Source organism: Aythya ferina (genome assembly GCF_964211825.1).
Source record: "Aythya ferina genome assembly, chromosome: 34".
Lineage (NCBI taxonomy): Eukaryota > Metazoa > Chordata > Aves > Anseriformes > Anatidae > Aythya > Aythya ferina.
Genome location: NC_140331.1, coordinates 851,343 through 869,323, shown reverse-complemented (window position 1 = coordinate 869,323; position 17,981 = coordinate 851,343). Strand labels below are relative to the sequence as shown.

At 54.2% G+C, this 17,981-nt stretch overlaps 2 protein-coding genes and 1 long non-coding RNA gene across 7 annotated transcripts; all 3 read right to left on the bottom strand.

Moving 5' to 3' along the window:
* Positions 1 to 2,253: 2,253 nt before the first annotated feature.
* On the bottom strand, positions 2,254 to 5,071 carry LOC311425816 (uncharacterized protein). Its single transcript, XM_084501831.1, has 6 exons — positions 4,969 to 5,071; positions 4,817 to 4,888; positions 4,627 to 4,728; positions 4,168 to 4,275; positions 3,533 to 3,680; positions 2,254 to 2,695 (listed from the first exon to the last, which is right to left on the bottom strand). Exons 1-6 carry the CDS (start codon positions 4,988 to 4,990, stop codon positions 2,368 to 2,370), a joined length of 780 nt encoding a protein of 259 aa, XP_084357957.1. The 5' UTR covers positions 4,991 to 5,071; the 3' UTR covers positions 2,254 to 2,367.
* A 639-nt stretch (positions 5,072 to 5,710) lies between these two features.
* LOC311425797 (uncharacterized protein) lies at positions 5,711 to 6,847 on the bottom strand (the record flags this gene model as incomplete). The annotated part of the gene is made up of 6 exons (XM_084501808.1): positions 6,752 to 6,847; positions 6,482 to 6,553; positions 6,292 to 6,393; positions 6,079 to 6,186; positions 5,927 to 5,998; positions 5,711 to 5,838 (listed from the first exon to the last, which is right to left on the bottom strand). Exons 1-6 carry the CDS (start codon positions 6,786 to 6,788, stop codon positions 5,711 to 5,713), a joined length of 519 nt encoding a protein of 172 aa, XP_084357934.1. The 5' UTR covers positions 6,789 to 6,847.
* Positions 6,848 to 7,046: 199 nt separating this feature from the next.
* Positions 7,047 to 12,127, bottom strand: LOC311425817. 5 transcript variants are annotated; one of them, XR_014686425.1, is made up of 5 exons: positions 11,316 to 12,127; positions 9,676 to 9,877; positions 9,486 to 9,600; positions 8,188 to 9,024; positions 7,047 to 7,200 (listed from the first exon to the last, which is right to left on the bottom strand). It is a non-coding gene; the product is annotated as an uncharacterized lncRNA (long non-coding RNA). The 5 variants fall into 5 exon arrangements; XR_014686427.1 differs by lacking the exon at positions 9,486 to 9,600 and having other exon boundaries at positions 8,188 to 8,530; positions 8,569 to 9,024; XR_014686429.1 differs by lacking the exons at positions 7,047 to 7,200; positions 9,486 to 9,600 and adding exons at positions 7,481 to 7,532; positions 7,841 to 7,915 and having other exon boundaries at positions 8,207 to 9,024.
* Positions 12,128 to 17,981: the final 5,854 nt, after the last annotated feature.

Below are 17,981 nucleotides of genomic sequence, written 5' to 3'. Positions count from 1 at the left end.
ATGCGCATCAGTCTCTGGTGGTCCCTCTGGGGGTCTCTAGGGGTCTTTCATGCTGAAGGCTCGTAGTCTTCCTCTCCAAGTTTTTTTCTTGTCCTTCCCCTTTGTACTCCTTGGCAGCATGTCAAGCTTACACAGCGTCCCCTGTAAGTTTTGTCTCCTAGCCGTCCTTCAGCTTCTTTTTTTTTCTTCTCCTTAATCTCCTGGCCACCTGGCCAGATATCAGGGGCTTGCATAGTGTCCCATTCAGAAGCCGTAACAGTCACTAGTTGTTAGCAGTTGTTCTGAAACCCCCAGACATCAGAGACTTCAAAGAAAGAACATACAAACACAAATAGCTCTCTTATTGACACTTCACGAGTAGTTAAAACATTCCTCACAGGCCATTCGCAGGGACACTCCAGTCACATCTATAGCAGTGCTAAATCAACCACAAAGAAGGCAAAAAGGCTGTAACTGTTAGGAATAAGAGTTTGGAATAACAAAAGTAAATAGGCTCATGGATTTGAGGAATATTTCTGAAGATTTGATAATTTGACTATAATGAGGGGGAGACTGGGACACTGGGAGGAAAGGGAAGAAATGTTCCATACTGACACGAATCAGATGAACATATATAACAATGATGAACATATATAACAAAGGCCCAAGCCCTTCTTCGCTTTAGGGCTCAAGCCCTTCTCTTCAGGGCAAAAAAACCCTATTCTTCAGAGCCCAAGCCCTTCTCTACCGGGCCCAAACCCTCTTCTCTTTCAAGCCCAAGCCCCTCCCTTTAGCGCCCAAACCCCTCCCTTCCAGGCCCATACGCCTCCCGTCATGGCACAAGCCCTTCTCTTTACAGCTCAAACCCTTCTTCTCCTTACGCCCCAAACCCTCTCTTTAGGCCCCAAACCCTTCTTCTCTTTAGGCCCCAAACCCTTCTTCTCTTTAGGCCCTAAACCCTAAACAAACAAACAAACAAACTGTTCTTCAGGGCCCAAACCCTTCTCCTTAGGGCAAAAAAAAACCTATTATTCAGGGCCCAAGCACCTCTCTTTGGGGCTGAAGCCCTTCTCTTCAGGGCCCAAGCCCCTCTCTTTAGGGCACAGAGTCTCATTGTGGGGGGCTGAATCTCCACAGTAAGCCCCAAGCCCTCTTTGAAGCAGGCATGGCCTCGTTTGTAGGGTATAATGAGACCTCTGAGGGAGCAAGGGCTCGTTGTAGGGCCCAAATCCTCATTTCAGGGCCCCAAACACCACGGTGGGGTCCACAGTCCCAGTTTTTGGTTTGGGATTTCAAAGTGTCCGTCTGAGCACTCACAGCCACGTTTTAAGGGCCCAGACCCTCATTTTTAGGACCCCAAACCTTCTTTTAGCGTCCAGGTCCCATCTTAAGGGTCCAAGGCTCCCACTTTCACCATCCAAAGTCTGTCGGTCAGCACTGGGGTGACGTGACAAGGGGGTGGCAGCGGGGGGTACCCCCTAATTGAAGGATAAGGGTGTCCACCGTACCTCCCAGGAGCCCCGAGACCTACCTACTGGTGTGACTGGTACAGGAAAAGGATGAGTGAGGGGGACCCCAGTGCACCCAGTGCCCCCAAACACTCCTAATGGTGCAACTGGAGCACCATTAGCCTTCATTTTGGAACCCAAAGCCACATTTGAGTGTTCACATCCCCATTGTAATGGCCCAAAGCTTTCTCTAAGGATCCAAACCCCAAACTGCTTTACAGAGCCCAGTGAATCAGTTTGAAGATCAAAGCATCTGTTTTACTATCAAAATATCAAGTTTGGATCCAGATCCTGCTTTTTATGGCCCAAAGACTAGAATTTTTTAAATCAGTGTTATTTCCAGTCTCCTATACCTCATTTTGGGGTCTAAAACTTCCTTCAGAGGGCTTCCACCCTCAGTTTTAGAGCCTCATGCCTCCTATTTAGGGCCCAAACCCTTCTCATTAGGCCCCAAAGCCTTCTTCCCTTTCTGCCCCGAACCCCTCTCTTTTGGGCCCAAACCCTTCCCTTTATGGCCCAAACCTTCCCTTCAGGGCCCAAACGCTTCTCTTCAGGGCAAAAAAAACCACCAATTCTTCAGGGCACAAAACCCTTTCTGAGGGCCCAAGCCCTTGTCTTTAGGGCCCAAGCCCTTCTTCTCTTTAGGACCCAAATCCCTCTCTTCAGGGCCCATACCCTTCTTCTCTTTAGGGCCCAAGCCCTTCTCTTTAGGGCCCAGACCTAAGAATGATGGTGTCCGTGGGCATGGACACATTTCACCAGGACCCTCAGGGGTACTTCTCCATCCAAGTCCTGCTGCGTGTTCCCGGGGATTGCTGTACAGAAGAGCCGGACTGCTGTGCTGTCTTATTGGATATTTATTGAAGCTGCAGCCCGGGGCTCAGTAATTGCCCCAGGCTGCACCCCGGGGGGGCCTCCCCCAGCCCTTGAAGGAGGGTGGGGGGGGCCGTGGGGGCGGTGCCCGTGCCCATGAGGACTGGGGGGCGCTGGGCCCGTCGCGTGCCTTCCATGGTGTTTGTGGAGGGCGTGGGGGCCGCGGAGGCCGCGGAGGCCGGGCTGGTGGCAGGCGGGCAGGTCTTCCAGGCACTGCTGGTGGCCGCTGGCGTCGGGCCTGGCTCTCAGGCCTAGCACGGTGCTCTGGCCTCCTGGACGGGCTCAAGGAGCGGCCACGGCTGTCGCTCTGGGCTGCCTGGGCTGCGGCGAGGCGCCTGCGGGGACAGGAATTGCTGAGGCCGTGCTGCGGCTGCGGTGCCAGGCGGGTGCGAGGCAGCGGGGTGCAGGCACCCGGCTGTACGTGAGCTGTGGGCACGCAGTGCTCTGTGCAGAATTTGGGGCGCCATGTGCCCTGGGCTGGGATTCTGCTCCCCTCCACAACATTCCCCGGCTCGCCTCCTCCCCAGCGCCTCACCGGCCATCCTCACCTGCCTGCTCTGCACGTGCTGTCCCCCGCAGAGACAGGGGTGCATAGCTGGGCTCAGCATGGCCAGGCCCCAAAAACCACCGTCTGCCCTTCCCCAGAGCGCCTGGCAAGGACCAGCACTCAGCTCCCTGCCTGGCCCTGGCCCTGGCCCTGGCCCTGGCCCTGGCCCAACAAGGCGGCAGCCTCGGCTCACTGTTCGGTGAGGTGCTGCCCATCCGCTCTTTGGGATGTGTAATTAAACACACAAGCCCTGTCTGTGCTGAAGACACGCACGCTGGCAGCGCTCAGGTGCGGCTGTGACACATTAGATGTCACTCTCCAAGGCAAGGCCCTTTGCCTACGGCTGTCCCTGGCTCTGCTCTTGCTGCGGAAGGACCACGTTTAGCTAAGAGCAGCAACAGAAAAACTGGCTCCAGAACAGAATACCCAGGAATTAGAGGCCAGCTAAAGCAGCGGACAGCAGAAAGTTCAGAAGAGTCTGGTCAAAAACTAACTGCTCACTTCACAATACGCCAAAGACAACTGCTACCTGGCTAGCAGCAGACATATACTAATGTTAACAAAGTTAAGGAAAAGAATTTGGGAGCGGGGGAGAAGGAGAGGGAGTGTGGGAACAACAACTCACTGATTTTTCTGCCTCCAGCGCCGGATAAGCACGCAGCAGGCAACTGTCACAAGCAGGAGGGGAACCAAGAATGCCGCAGCGCCTTCTATGCAGTAACTTCGGAAATTTGGGGGCTCTGCAGTGTTTGCATTGTTCTCCCCATCCACGCCTGGAAGAACAATTGTGGACATTGCTGTGTCCTGTGCACTACCGGGAATTCAGGAGCACAGGAGAGCCAGTGAGGCAGTGCCCCATCTGCACTGGGTCAGGGCATCACTCTGGGCCGCGCTACACCGGAGGGAGGGGTCCCGTTTCCCAGCGTCTGCTCCATGGGTTTCACATGGCCTCGTTCCCTCAAGTGCAAAGTTGCAAAATCCCTGGGAGCGGGGTGCGCTGGGAGGTGACCCCTCTCTAACCACAGCCACAGAGCTTTGTGAGCGTCTCTCCGCTGCACTGCTGTCACATGCTGTCACAGCCCAGGGCAGACAGCCATCCCCAGGGAGCCACTCCTGCCTTCCTCTGCAACACTTGCTGCCTACTGACACTCTGGGCTTTGGCTGCTGCCATGAGGTGCAAGAGCGGGTACCAGGGCAAGAACCTGCACGCGCATGCTGGTTCTGCTTGGTGACAGCGGATGGCCAAGAAACAGCCTTTACCTGGGGTGGCAGTTGCCCGCATTGCCTCTGTTCCTTTGTCAGAGAGGGGCAGCGTGCGACTGCTTCCTTGCCAAAGCGCGTCCTTCGGCACAGTCTGACTGTCTGTCCCTTGAGAAAGAAAGCAGGACAGTGGGAATGTAAGTAACTGCTCCTCCTTGAACCATATTGTGGGCACAATTACAAGCAAACGCCCATTGCTGCTGGCTGGATACCAATGTTTGCACGCAACAGCTCGGACCAGTAATGGTAATGCTGGGCTAGAGGCTGCCCCTGGGACCAGGCTGGACCCACAAGCGGCAGCAGGGGCGCTCGGCCATCTCTGGGGCTCAGCAGTGCCTGCTAGGTGTGAAACGGAGTGTCTCCGTTCTGACCCATCCCTTCCTGCTGTGCAGGTTACGGTGCGTCCACACACGGATCAGCTTCTCAAGACTTATGGCGCACAGAGTGAAATATACCCACCAGGTGCTGCCTTCGCTAACTCCTTTCTGATTTTCTCTAAGATGTGAGACGACGCTGGGGAAGGTTTTATTCTTCCAGCTTCATCCTTTGCTCTTAGAGGACCTGAACAGAAAGCAGCAAGAGCACTTTGGCACCAGTGCAATTTGGAGACCAGGGAGTTGTTTGTGAAGTCAGGGGAATGACTACCCACCCCTGGGAGACCAGCTGGGCTCCAGCGCAGGAAGCAGCCGAGGATCTGGCAAAGCCCTCCGTGGGGACGCTTCTGCAAGTAAAGACCCGTGAGAACTTTGTGTCACATCAACACCTACATCAGTAGCTCTATGGCCAAGAAACAGCCTTTACCTGGTGTGGCAGTTGCCCGCATTGCCTCTGTTCCTTTGCCAGAGAGCGGCAGCGTGCGACCGCTTAATTTCCAAAGCACCTCCTTCGGCACAGTCTCTCTAACCATCCCTTTAGAAAGAAAGCGGGACACTGATTATAAGGAACTGCTCCTCCTTTCGAGGATGGTATCTTTGGAAGGTAGTGCTTCTCACTGTGTGAGTGAAATATACCCACCAGGTGCTGCCTTCGCTAACTCCTTTCTGATTTCCTCTACGATGTCAGAGGACGCTGGGGAAGGTTTTATTCTTCCAGCTTCATCCTTTGCTCTTAGAGGACCTGAACAGAAAGCAGCAAGAGCACTTTGGCACCAGTGCAATTTGGAGACCAGGGAGTTGTTTGTGAAGTCAGGGGAATGACTACCCACCCCTGGGAGACCAGCTGGGCTCCAGCGCAGGAAGCAGCCGAGGATCTGGCAAAGCCCTCCGTGGGGACGCTTCTGCAAGTAAAGACCCGTGAGAACTTTGTGTCACATCAACACCTACATCAGTAGCTCTATGGCCAAGAAACAGCCTTTACCTGGTGTGGCAGTTGCCCGCATTGCCTCTGTTCCTTTGCCAGAGAGCGGCAGCGTGCGACCGCTTAATTTCCAAAGCACCTCCTTCGGCACAGTCTCTCTAACCATCCCTTTAGAAAGAAAGCGGGACACTGATTATAAGGAACTGCTCCTCCTTTCGAGGATGGTATCTTTGGAAGGTAGTGCTTCTCACTGTGTGAGTGAAATATACCCACCAGGTGCTGCCTTCGCTAACTCCTTTCTGATTTCCTCTACGATGTCAGAGGACGCTGGGGAAGGTTTTATTCTTCCAGCTTCATCCTTTGCTCTTAGAGGACCTGAACAGAAAGCAGCAAGAGCACTTTGGCACCAGTGCAATTTGGAGACCAGGGAGTTGTTTGTGAAGTCAGGGGAATGACTACCCACCCCTGGGAGACCAGCTGGGCTCCAGCGCAGGAAGCAGCCGAGGATCTGGCAAAGCCCTCCGTGGGGACGCTTCTGCAAGTAAAGACCCGTGAGAACTTTGTGTCACATCAACACCTACATCAGTAGCTCTATGGCCAAGAAACAGCCTTTACCTGGTGTGGCAGTTGCCCGCATTGCCTCTGTTCCTTTGCCAGAGAGCGGCAGCGTGCGACCGCTTAATTTCCAAAGCACCTCCTTCGGCACAGTCTCTCTAACCATCCCTTTAGAAAGAAAGCGGGACACTGATTATAAGGAACTGCTCCTCCTTTCGAGGATGGTATCTTTGGAAGGTAGTGCTTCTCACTGTGTGAGTGAAATATACCCACCAGGTGCTGCCTTCGCTAACTCCTTTATGATTTCCTCTACGATGTCAGAGGACGCTGGGGAAGGTTTTATTCTTCCAGCTTCATCCTTTGCTCTTAGAGGACCTGAACAGAAAGCAGCAAGAGCACTTTGGCACCAGTGCAATTTGGAGACCAGGGAGTTGTTTGTGAAGTCAGGGGAATGACTACCCACCCCTGGGAGACCAGCTGGGCTCCAGCGCAGGAAGCAGCCGAGGATCTGGCAAAGCCCTCCGTGGGGACGCTTCTGCAAGCAAAGACCTGTGAGAACTTTCTGTCCCATCGCCATCTACATCGATAGCTCAGTAGGAGAGCATACCAGGGGTCGTGCCTTGACAGGGCACACACACGTGCCAGTCTGTACCCTGCCACCTGCAGAGATGCTTGGCTGACCTTTGGGCTTTGAGCTGGCAGCTCTCAAAGGAAATCAAAAGCCACAACTTACCCACGCCATCTCCCAGAGCTACTGTCCTGGAACCCATCTGGGAACCTGCATCACCTTTGCCTTCGGTCCCATCTGTAAACACAAGAGGATAGAGCCCCTCCCGTGAACTGCATCAATATACATACTCCTTCTGACCAGAGTGACAACTCAACCTCAAGGTGCCTGCTGGCTCTGCAGCACCTACATGCTCCTTCCTTCCCCTGACTGACCAGGCGGATTAACCTCAGGCTCGTGGACCACACCAAGCCGAGGTGTTGAGTAGCCAGAGCCTGCAAGAACTCCTTAATGAAGCACAGAAGAGAAACATTCCCCTCGCATGGTGCGATCTGCCTCCTCCTGAGTGAGCTGCAGCGACTGGAGGGGGCTCAGGCAATGATGAGGGACCCAGGCACGAGCCCAGATTTCCAAAGCCACAAAGGGGCCTGCTGAGCTGTAGGCTCTCTCTCGGCCTCTTCCCAAATCCTCTCTCGAGGCCGTGCGCAACACCCCACAGGGACCACGCCGACAAAGATGTGGCCCCTCAGGTCTTTCTTACGGGAAGATGTCTGCTGGGCACAAAGGAACCCCCACGCAGGGGGAGCCTGCAGACCCCAGGAAAAACGATCACCCATGTTTGTCATGGAGCAGCCCGCTGGCCAGTGAGCAGCTGAACCCTTGCTGAGCTAGCTCAACAAAGCGTTAGCAAATAGCAAGGAAATGAACACTGACAACTTACCACCTGTGGGAGCCATACTGGCAGGCTCAGGAGCAGGATTCCACGGAGGCACTTCACCAATACTGCCTGTGGGCACAAGTGGGATCAGACACAGGGAAGGGGAGCTTCCATTGCCTCTCGGGGCCTGCCTCCTCCTCAGTGACTGGGAGGCACTGGCAAAAGAGGTCAGGCAATGACGTGGCCCAAATAGGAAGAAAAGCCTGGGTTCTCCCCTCTCTGTGGAGAGGGGCAGGGGTGGCATCTCTCCAAGTGAAGAAATACTCAGGGCTCATTTGTGCAAGCCCCCTCAAGGCACAAACCCACTTGGAAGACCCTCAAGAAACTATTACAGCACAGTAGCCATCTTCCTTCAAGGAAGCCCACTCACAACTCACCTCGGGGATCCTCCTGAGGCTCCAAACCAGGATCCAGCTGAGAAGCTGGATATGGAGAACCAACCTTGTCATCATCTAAAAGCAAGCAGAGACGAGAGAAGTTCCCATGGCATGCTGTGCATTGACTGAGGGGGCTGAGGCTTCTCGGCCTCAGCGCCGCTCCCGGCCCCCCCGGCAGGAAAAGACCCCTCAGCAGCCACGGCCCCACCATGCCACCCTGCGCGGCTTCTGCCTCCTGCCTGCCCCCTGCCCGCGGTGCCCGCCCGGCCCTGCTGCTATCCCGGCCCCGGCCCCTCCATCAATATGCGTGCCGCGCAGCACCATGCCGCCCAGGCTTTGGTGTTGGCCCCGGCCCTGTCCACCCACCTGCTCCCGGTGGTCGCCATGGCGCAGCCTGGGCACCCCGGGCACACAGGGCCACCAGGAGGAGGAAGAGGAGGCAGGCACGGGCCGTGGCTCCCCACACTCGCACCATGCTTCCACCACCACCGCTGCAGCTGCAGCTAGTGCTGCCGTCAGGACCGGTGCGCAGCAGTGCCTGTGGCCCGGCCCAGCATCACAATGGGGTGTCGGGACCTCACGGCCCAGCACTGCATCACCCAGAGGTGCTGTGACCTTGCAGCCCTCACGGTGTCACGGAGCAGCGTTGGACCTCACGGTCCTCGCAGAGTCACGGAGCAGCGTTGGGACCTCATGGCCCTCGCAGTGTCACGGCGCACCGCTGGGACCTCATGGCCCTCGCAGCGTCACGGAGAGGTGTAGTGACCTCACGGCTTGGCACAGTGTCACAGCAGAGTTCCGCAGATATTCTGCACCTCTGCTCACGCTTCTTGCTCAGAGGTTTTCAGGTGAAACTCTTGTTTTACCCGATTTCCAGTGGTGATTTATCTGGATGCAGAATCTGTCTTTGAGACCTAATGATTCCCTAAATTGCCAAGGTGATGGCATTCACGCTCTGCGGGTGTCAACTCGCAGGCTGGCAGCCAGTTGGAAGAGTTGACACGGTGTCTGCGGGCTTCGAAGGGCGCTTTCCTTTGCGAAGGAAGACACAGTGAGAAATGTGGCTGGGTTTTGCTCCTTTTGTTGAACCTCTTCTCTCTTCTTCCCCGCCTCTGAATGCGGCCATTACTTCCAAGGGGCTGACCAGTCTCCCAGCGCGGTTGTAAAAGCAGCAGCACACTCATCTGTGATGACCAGAGAAACCAGTGATGATGTTGATGTGCACCACTCGGTCATAAATAATGACAGTAAGCGTCTTGTGCTGCACAGTCACCATCCCGGTTCCAGCACAGCTGTCCCACTACGTGCACTGCTGTCCCAGTACCAGCAGCGCTGCCCCACCAAGCTGTACTAGTACCAGCAGCATGGCCCCAGTAAGAGCATCACCACCCGACTACCAACATCACCGTCCCACTTCCAGTACCACCTCCAGCACCTTGATTGCCCCCAGCTCCAGTACTGGTATCCCCATGGGGCCCCAGCACCACTACTGGCATCTCTGTCCAGGACTGCTAGCAGCATCCCCAACTTGCTGCCAGCACGCACAGCACCAGCATCCCCACCCCGTGCTGGTATTGGCAACTCCAGCCCCAGCAGCACCAGCCCCAGCATCCCCCAGCCCACCACGAGCACCCCAGACACGCACCTCCTGGGGACCCTTACAGACAGCCACACCATTGGCTCCCCATCACAGCTCCACGGTACCAGTGGCGGTACCACAGGCCCCGCTTCCACCACAGAAGGGAGCAGCATTTGCACCCCTGCAAAAGACAGGAGGTGGAAAACAACCAAAGAAAGGAAACCCTAATAACCTGAAAGTACCCCAAGCTACTCACACCCGTCTCCAGCGCCTGCTTGCTGCCCCCATCCCTGGAGCGATGCTGATGCTGTACCACCTGCAGAGATTGGCTTGGCTGACATTTGGGCTCTGCAGCACCTAGATACTCCTTCCTTCCGCTTAATTACCTGGCGGATTGCCCTGAGGCTCGTGGACCACACCACGCTGAGGTATTGAGTAGCCAGTGCCTGCGACAACTGCTGCAATCAAACACAGAAGAGAAACATTCCCCTCGCATGGTGTGATCTACCTCTTCCTTAGTGACCTGCAGCGACTGGAAGGGGCTCAGGCAATGATGAGGGACCTAGGCATGAGCCAGAGCCAAAACTCACCGATTTTGCTGCCTCCGATGCTGCATAAGCATGCAGCAGGCAACTGCTGCAAGCAGGAGGGGAACCAAGAATGCCGCAGCGCCTTCTATGCAGTAACTTCGGAAATTTGGGGGCTCTGCAGTGTTGGCATTGTTCTCCCCATCCACGCCTGGAAGAACAATTGTGGACATTGCTGTGTCCTCTGCACTCCTGGTAATCCCACAGGAGGTCTGACATTGCCAGGAAGTGTTCTTTTTCATTTGGGTAGCATCTCTGAGCAAGTGAAAATCCTCAGGCCGCAATGCTTCCTGAGGTTCAGCAGAAGCTGCGGAATCTGACAAAGTCACTGCAACTCAGTGCACATGGAGCCTCCCTGTTGACTCTCAGCTTTGTTTTTCCTCCATCCTTTGTTTTCCCTGCCATAATGCCGAGAGTCCCACGTCTCAGGTTTGCTCCCCCTGCTCTCTGGAGTTCTAAAAGTTCTTAGGTACTTGCCCACCTTCACTGCTCGAAGCACACTTGGAGCCTGAGGGACAAAACTGAACAAAAATCAGGAGCCCTGGAGAGCCAGTGAGGCAGTGCCCCATCTGCACTGGGTCAGGGCATCACTCTGGGCCGCAGTACACCGGAGGGTGGGGTCCCGTTTCCCAGTGTCTGCTCCATGGGCTTCACATGGCCTCTTTCCCCCAAAAGCAAAGTTCCAGAATCCCTGGGAATGGGATTTGGCCATGCCCCACAGAGAGCCCCTGCACCCCACCATAAATGTTTGTTCAGTGTCTTTTGTGTTATAAAAACAAGGAGTTCTGGCCCCCTGCTGTGTCTCTGTCCCAGCAGTAGAGGGCTTGGAATTGGATGCTTCCATCTCCGGGTGGTCTGGAAGCACGGACCAGAACCTCCCAGCCCGTAACTTCTGAGCTGTAGGCTCTCTCTCGGCCTCTTCCCAAATCCTCTCTCGAGGCCGGCCAGCAGCAGGGTTCAGCTCTGCCAGGCCCACCCACAAAGCCCCTCTCTTCCCACCCGGCCTGGAAACCAGCACCCAGCTGCAAACACACACTCCTCTCGGGCCAAGAGCAGCCTCCTGCTTCCTTAGGCCTTCTAAATGCTGCCAAATAACGTGTGTCTGCATGTGTGTGCCTGGTGTGTCTGCGTGGCAACAGAAGGGAGCTTGAGGAACTTGAGGCTAGCCATGGAGGAGCCGAAGGTTCTGCTTGGATCGAAGCAACCCCCGGCTCAAAACTGAGATCTCGTTGGAGAGGCCCCGCTGTCCCCAGAACTACTTTCCTCCAAGGCTTGAGCCCCCAAGGGAACAGGGATGTGGATCACTCACCTCTTTTGCCACCTCTGACGGCGTTCTTGCAGCTCTGAGCAATCAAAGCTCGGCTCACTGTGGATTGGGCGTCGGCGTCGGGAGCCTGGGTTTGAGCTCTGGTGGCTGAGGATGCAGTGTCAGCCTACATCCGGGTGGTCTGGCTCTGATAGGATAAGGGCACAGCTCCAAGGACAAAGGTTTGAACTTTGGCATTTTCTGCTTCTTGGGCGGACTGGCTCTTTTTTGCCTTTGGCAATGGCGTGCAGGGCCTGAAGAGGAGCTTCGGTGGTTGATGTTGAGCAGAGCTGGCCTCCTGGTCCATCTCTGTCCCAGTGGGAGAGGCATCGCTGGGCTCCTTGGGCAGGCTGGCTCTCTTACCTACGGGCAGCGGCGTTGAGAGCCTGGGCAGGAGCTTTGCTTCTTGAAGTTGCGCAGAGCTGGCCCCCTGGTGTATCTGTGTCCCAGAAACAGAGGGGTCGCTGGGCTCTTTGGGCAGGCTGGCACTCACACGTACAGCGCACGGCGTCAGGAGCCTGGGTTTGAGCTTTGGCATTTGCAGTTTTGAAGAGCTGGCCCCCTGGTCCGTCTGTGTCCCAGTAGTAGCGGTGTCGTCGCTGGGCTCCTGAGGCATGCTGCCCTCTGAGCTCGGCAGGGACAGCATGGACACGATGGGTGTTTCTAGCGTGCCTGGGGCTTTCTGAGATTCGGGGCGCTTCACTCGCTCCGTCTCTGGCAGGGCTTCCAGGCTGGATAGCTTCCTGACTTCAGGAGGGGCCTTTGCTGCTTTTTGGCCCTTGCTCTTCTGCTGTTTTGCAGATTTTTCAGCCTTTGCCCGGCCCCGGTCGGGCAAACATGGGGACACGAGGGGGACGTGGGACACGTGGGTACATGGGGAGGGATGTGGGGACATGGGGGGGTGTTATAAGTTGCCCCCTTAATTAATTTTCAGAGAGCACTGTATTAATCATAGAAAGGAATTTATTGAGTAAGCAAGCAGCAAGCAAAACAGCGCTGGGCGGCCGGGGAGTCTCGGATCCGCCAACGGCGCGCACCTCACCCCCGCCAGGGTCCCTTCTTATAGCTTGGTAATTCCGGGATTACGCAGCACATCCTGGTATGTTCTGCGCCTGCGCGCACTGTTGCTAGGCGGTCGTGTCTGTCCCTCTGGTGGTCGTGAAGATGAAGGCCGTAGTCTTCCTCGGTGTTGTGGTTCAACTTCTTGTTTTATTTGGTCATGTTGGCCCAGCGTGAGACAGGAAGGCAGGATGTTGCTACACTAGTTTAGCGACTTATCAGGAGGGGGTTACCTGAGCTTTGCAACAGTGTCTTTGAACAAAAGAGGCAACTGAGATGCAGAAAGAGGGAAGGGGAGGGGGTTCTCTTTTTGTTACATTAAGCAAAAGAATTTTCATAGTGTCTAGCCAAGCATTATACAGCTCCTTACTTGAGAAGGGAGCTTTCCCAACTCCCGCTCCTCAAACAGAACTCCTTGTTTTTATAATACAAAAGACAATGAACAAACATTTATGGTGTATTACACAAAGCCCTCTCTTCAGGGTCCAAGCCCTTTTTTCTCTTTAGGGTTCAAGCCCTTTTAGTGGGTTTACGTGGCAAGGCTTTGGTAGCAGGGGGCCATAGGGGTGGCTTCTGTAAGAAGGATCTAGCAGCTGCACCATGTTAGGTAAGGGCCCCACTGCTGACCAGAGCTGAGCCAATAAGCGATGTTGTTTTGTGCCTCTGTGAGAGCATATTTAAGACAGGGCCCAAAAACCGCTGCGATACACAGCAGCTGGGAGAGTGAGAGGAGTGAGGAACAGCCTTGCAGGCGCCAAGGGCAGTGCAGAAGGATGGGGAGAGGTGCTCCAGGCATGGAGCAGAAGTCCCCTGCGGCCTGTGGTGAGGCCCATGGTGAAGCAGGCTGTCCTCCTGCAGCCCATGGAGTACCACGGTGGAGCAGGGTTCCACGCTGCAGCCCGTGGAGGAGACCACGGTGGAGCAGGTGGCCCTGCACGAACGGAGGCTGCGGCCTGTGGAAGACCCCTGCCCGAGCAGATTCCAGGCTGGACCTGTAGCCCGTGGAGAGGAGCCCACGCAGGAGCAGGGGGTCTGGCAGGAGCGGCTGCCCGTGGGGGAGCCAGGTTGGAGCAGTTTGCTCCTGAGGGAAGGATCCCGTCGTACGGACCCATATCTGGAGCAGTTCTGGAAGAGCTGCTGCCTGTGGGAAGCCCACGCCGGATCAGTTCATCAAGGACTGCATCCCGTGGGAGGACCCCACAGCATAGGGGATGAGTGACCGAGAAGGAGCGGCAGAGAAGAAGTGCTGCAGACTAACCATAACCCCCATTCCCCCGTGTCCCTGCACCGCTCGGGGGGAGAGGTGGAAGAGGGTGGATGGGGGGAAGGTGCTTTTGGTTTCTTTCCTTTGTTTCTCACTTCTCTAGCTTGTTAGTAATAAGCAATAAATCTTACTGTCTCCCTATGCCGAGCCTGTTTTGCCCCTTACGATAATTACCTGGTGATCTCATTGTCCTTATCTCAACTTTGAGCCCTTTTCATCGTATTTTCTGCCCATTCCTCTTTGAGGAGGGGGAGTGAGAGAGCGGTTGTGGTGGAGCTTGGCTGCCCACTCGAGTGGAACCACCACAGCCCTTCTCTTCAGGACAAAACAAACAAACAAACAAACAGTTCTTTAGGGCCCAGACCCTTCTTCTCTTTAGGGCACAAGCCCTTCTTCTCTTTAGGGAAAAAACAAAAACAAAAACAAAAACAAAAACATTATTCCTGGCCCAAGCCCCTGTCTTTAAGGCTCAGTCTCATTTTTGGGGGCTGAATCTGCATGGTAAGCCCCAAGCCCTCCTTCAAGCTGACACAACTTTGCTCGTAGGGTATAATGAGACCTCTGAGGGAGCAAAGGCTTGTTGTAGGGCCCAAATCCTCATTTCAGGGCCCTAAACACCACGGTGGGGTCCACAGTCCCAGTTTTTGGTTTGGGATTTCAAAGTGTCCGTCTAAGCACTCACAGCCATATTTTAAGGGCCCAGACCCTCATTTTTAGGACCCCAAACCTTCTTTTAGCGTCCAGGTCCCATCTTAAGGGTCCAAGGCTCCCAGTTTCACCATCCAAAGTCTGGTGGTCTGCATTGGGCTGACATGGGAAGGGGGTGGCAGCGGGGGGTACCCCCTAATTGAAGGATAAGGGTGTCCACCATACCCCCCAGGAGCCCCGAGACCTACGTACTGGTGTGACTGGTACAGGAAAAGGATGAGTGAGGGGGACCCCAGTGCTCCCAGTGCCCCCAAACACTCCTAATGGTGCAACTGGAACCCCAGAAAGATGGACAGGGGCAATTCCAGTGCTCCCCAAGCTGGGGACAAGGCTATGATTTTGCAGTGACCTCGTGGACAGCAAGGGCAGCCTGCTAGATAAGGTGGTGGATGAAACCTTGCTGGCTACACGGCCAGAACACATGGGGCATCGCCTCCATGCTCAAAAGCCAAGCCCATGCAGCCAGCTGCAAGCTATATATTACATAGCTTCTATATAAGCACTGTAACACCTCCCTGCTGATGCCCACCCTGGACGGTACATCCAAGATGATGGAACCCAAACTGGCCAGAGCAAGGCACCCGGGACAGCAGAGGCCCCCCATTCACAATCTGAGATCCTGGACCTCTGGAAGCGTCACCTCAAAAAGTAAAACCCGAAAATGATTGGGGCGTGTGTCCCTGGTGGGAGCTGTCTCCTCGTAGGCAGGCAGAGTTTGGGGGTCAGTGGGGGCTGTTGGGGGACCCCATGGTTCTGGTCAGCACTCGGATCACTCTCCAGGTGCCCAAGTCCAAGCTGTTATGCCAGGAAGCAGAAAGACAGAGGCCAGAGGCCGTGGGACATGCTGCCCTCTCTCCACTGGGAGAGGGAAGTTTGCTGGGGAGAGGTGGAGATGCTGGCAGCTGGGCGATCCCTGCAGCTCTCAGCAGGGCTCTCGTGTTCTGTTTGGAGGCTGCTGGTGGTTGAGGTCGCTTGCTTTTTTCACATTAGCAAAACAAAGACACCAAATCAAACCAAAAACCATAGCGCTGGCAAGTTTGCTCTATTTATTTTGCTCCGAGATTGCTTTAATTTTTATTTTCTTTTTCCCCAAAGAGCTATTTTAATCGGGACATGACAAGGCAGTGCTTATAAACAAGGATTTGCACCCGGCTGACTTGGGGCAGGCGGCTGCAGATGCCAAAGGGGCAGGAATGGGACTTGTGCCGTGCAGCTTATTTCTTTCTTTACTTAAGGGAGGCATAATTAATTTGCGTTAATTTTCGTCACAGCGGCCCTTGTGGTGCCGTTCTGGATTTGTGCCCGGAGCAATACTGATGGTACACTGCTCTCTCTTTAGGGCCCAAACCCTACTTTTTTGGCCCCAAGCCCTTCTTCCCTTTATGCACCAAACCCTTCTCTTTAGGGCCAAAAGCCTCTTTTTAAGGACCAAATCCATCTCTTTAGGGCCCCAAAGCCTCTCTTTAGGGCCCAAACCCTTCTCTTCAGGACCCAAACCCTTCTCTTCAGGGGCCAAACCTCTCTCTTTCAGGCCCAAACCCCTCTATTTAGGGCTGTTATAAATGGCTCAGTCTTCAAAATAGGATTATAATCAAAGTTTATAATTTATTAAAGGAATAGAGGTAAGCAAACAGCGCTGGGTGCACCGGGCGTCTCCGCTCCACCAGGACGCACACCACTTATATCAAGTAGCTGATTTTTATGCGCCTAGACTAATACATATTCATTACTACTTCTAAAAAAAAAAAAAAAGATTATTATAATTAGCTTCCGGGATCCAGTCCCTCCTGCTGGAGCATGCGCATCAGTCTCTGGTGGTCCCTCTGGGGGTCTCTAGGGGTCTTTCATGCTGAAGGCTCGTAGTCTTCCTCTCCAAGTTTTTTTCTTGTCCTTCCCCTTTGTACTCCTTGGCAGCATGTCAAGCTTACACAGCGTCCCCTGTAAGTTTTGTCTCCTAGCCGTCCTTCAGCTTCTTTTTTTTTCTTCTCCTTAATCTCCTGGCCACCTGGCCAGATATCAGGGGCTTGCATAGTGTCCCATTCAGAAGCCGTAACAGTCACTAGTTGTTAGCAGTTGTTCTGAAACCCCCAGACATCAGAGACTTCAAAGAAAGAACATACAAACACAAATAGCTCTCTTATTGACACTTCACGAGTAGTTAAAACATTCCTCACAGGCCATTCGCAGGGACACTCCAGTCACATCTATAGCAGTGCTAAATCAACCACAAAGAAGGCAAAAAGGCTGTAACTGTTAGGAATAAGAGTTTGGAATAACAAAAGTAAATAGGCTCATGGATTTGAGGAATATTTCTGAAGATTTGATAATTTGACTATAATGAGGGGGAGACTGGGACACTGGGAGGAAAGGGAAGAAATGTTCCATACTGACACGAATCAGATGAACATATATAACAATGATGAACATATATAACAAAGGCCCAAGCCCTTCTTCGCTTTAGGGCTCAAGCCCTTCTCTTCAGGGCAAAAAAACCCTATTCTTCAGAGCCCAAGCCCTTCTCTACTGGGCCCAAACCCTCTTCTCTTTCAAGCCCAAGCCCCTCCCTTTAGCGCCCAAACCCCTCCCTTCCAGGCCCATACGCCTCCCGTCATGGCACAAGCCCTTCTCTTTACAGCTCAAACCCTTCTTCTCCTTACGCCCCAAACCCTCTCTTTAGGCCCCAAACCCTTCTTCTCTTTAGGCCCCAAACCCTTCTTCTCTTTAGGCCCTAAACCCTAAACAAACAAACAAACAAACTGTTCTTCAGGGCCCAAACCCTTCTCCTTAGGGCAAAAAAAACCCTATTATTCAGGGCCCAAGCACCTCTCTTTGGGGCTGAAGCCCTTCTCTTCAGGGCCCAAGCCCCTCTCTTTAGGGCACAGAGTCTCATTGTGGGGGGCTGAATCTCCACAGTAAGCCCCAAGCCCTCTTTGAAGCAGGCATGGCCTCGTTTGTAGGGTATAATGAGACCTCTGAGGGAGCAAGGGCTCGTTGTAGGGCCCAAATCCTCATTTCAGGGCCCCAAACACCACGGTGGGGTCCACAGTCCCAGTTTTTGGTTTGGGATTTCAAAGTGTCCGTCTGAGCACTCACAGCCACGTTTTAAGGGCCCAGACCCTCATTTTTAGGACCCCAAACCTTCTTTTAGCGTCCAGGTCCCATCTTAAGGGTCCAAGGCTCCCAGTTTCACCATCCAAACTCTGTCGGTCAGCACTGGGGTGACGTGACAAGGGGGTGGCAGCGGGGGGTACCCCCTAATTGAAGGATAAGGGTGTCCACCGTACCTCCCAGGAGCCCCGAGACCTACCTACTGGTGTGACTGGTACAGGAAAAGGATGAGTGAGGGGGACCCCAGTGCACCCAGTGCCCCCAAACACTCCTAATGGTGCAACTGGAGCACCATTAGCCTTCATTTTGGAACCCAAAGCCACATTTGAGTGTTCACATCCCCATTGTAATGGCCCAAAGCTTTCTCTAAGGATCCAAACCCCAAACTGCTTTACAGAGCCCAGTGAATCAGTTTGAAGATCAAAGCATCTGTTTTACTATCAAAATATCAAGTTTGGATCCAGATCCTGCTTTTTATGGCCCAAAGACTAGAATTTTTTAAATCAGTGTTATTTCCAGTCTCCTATACC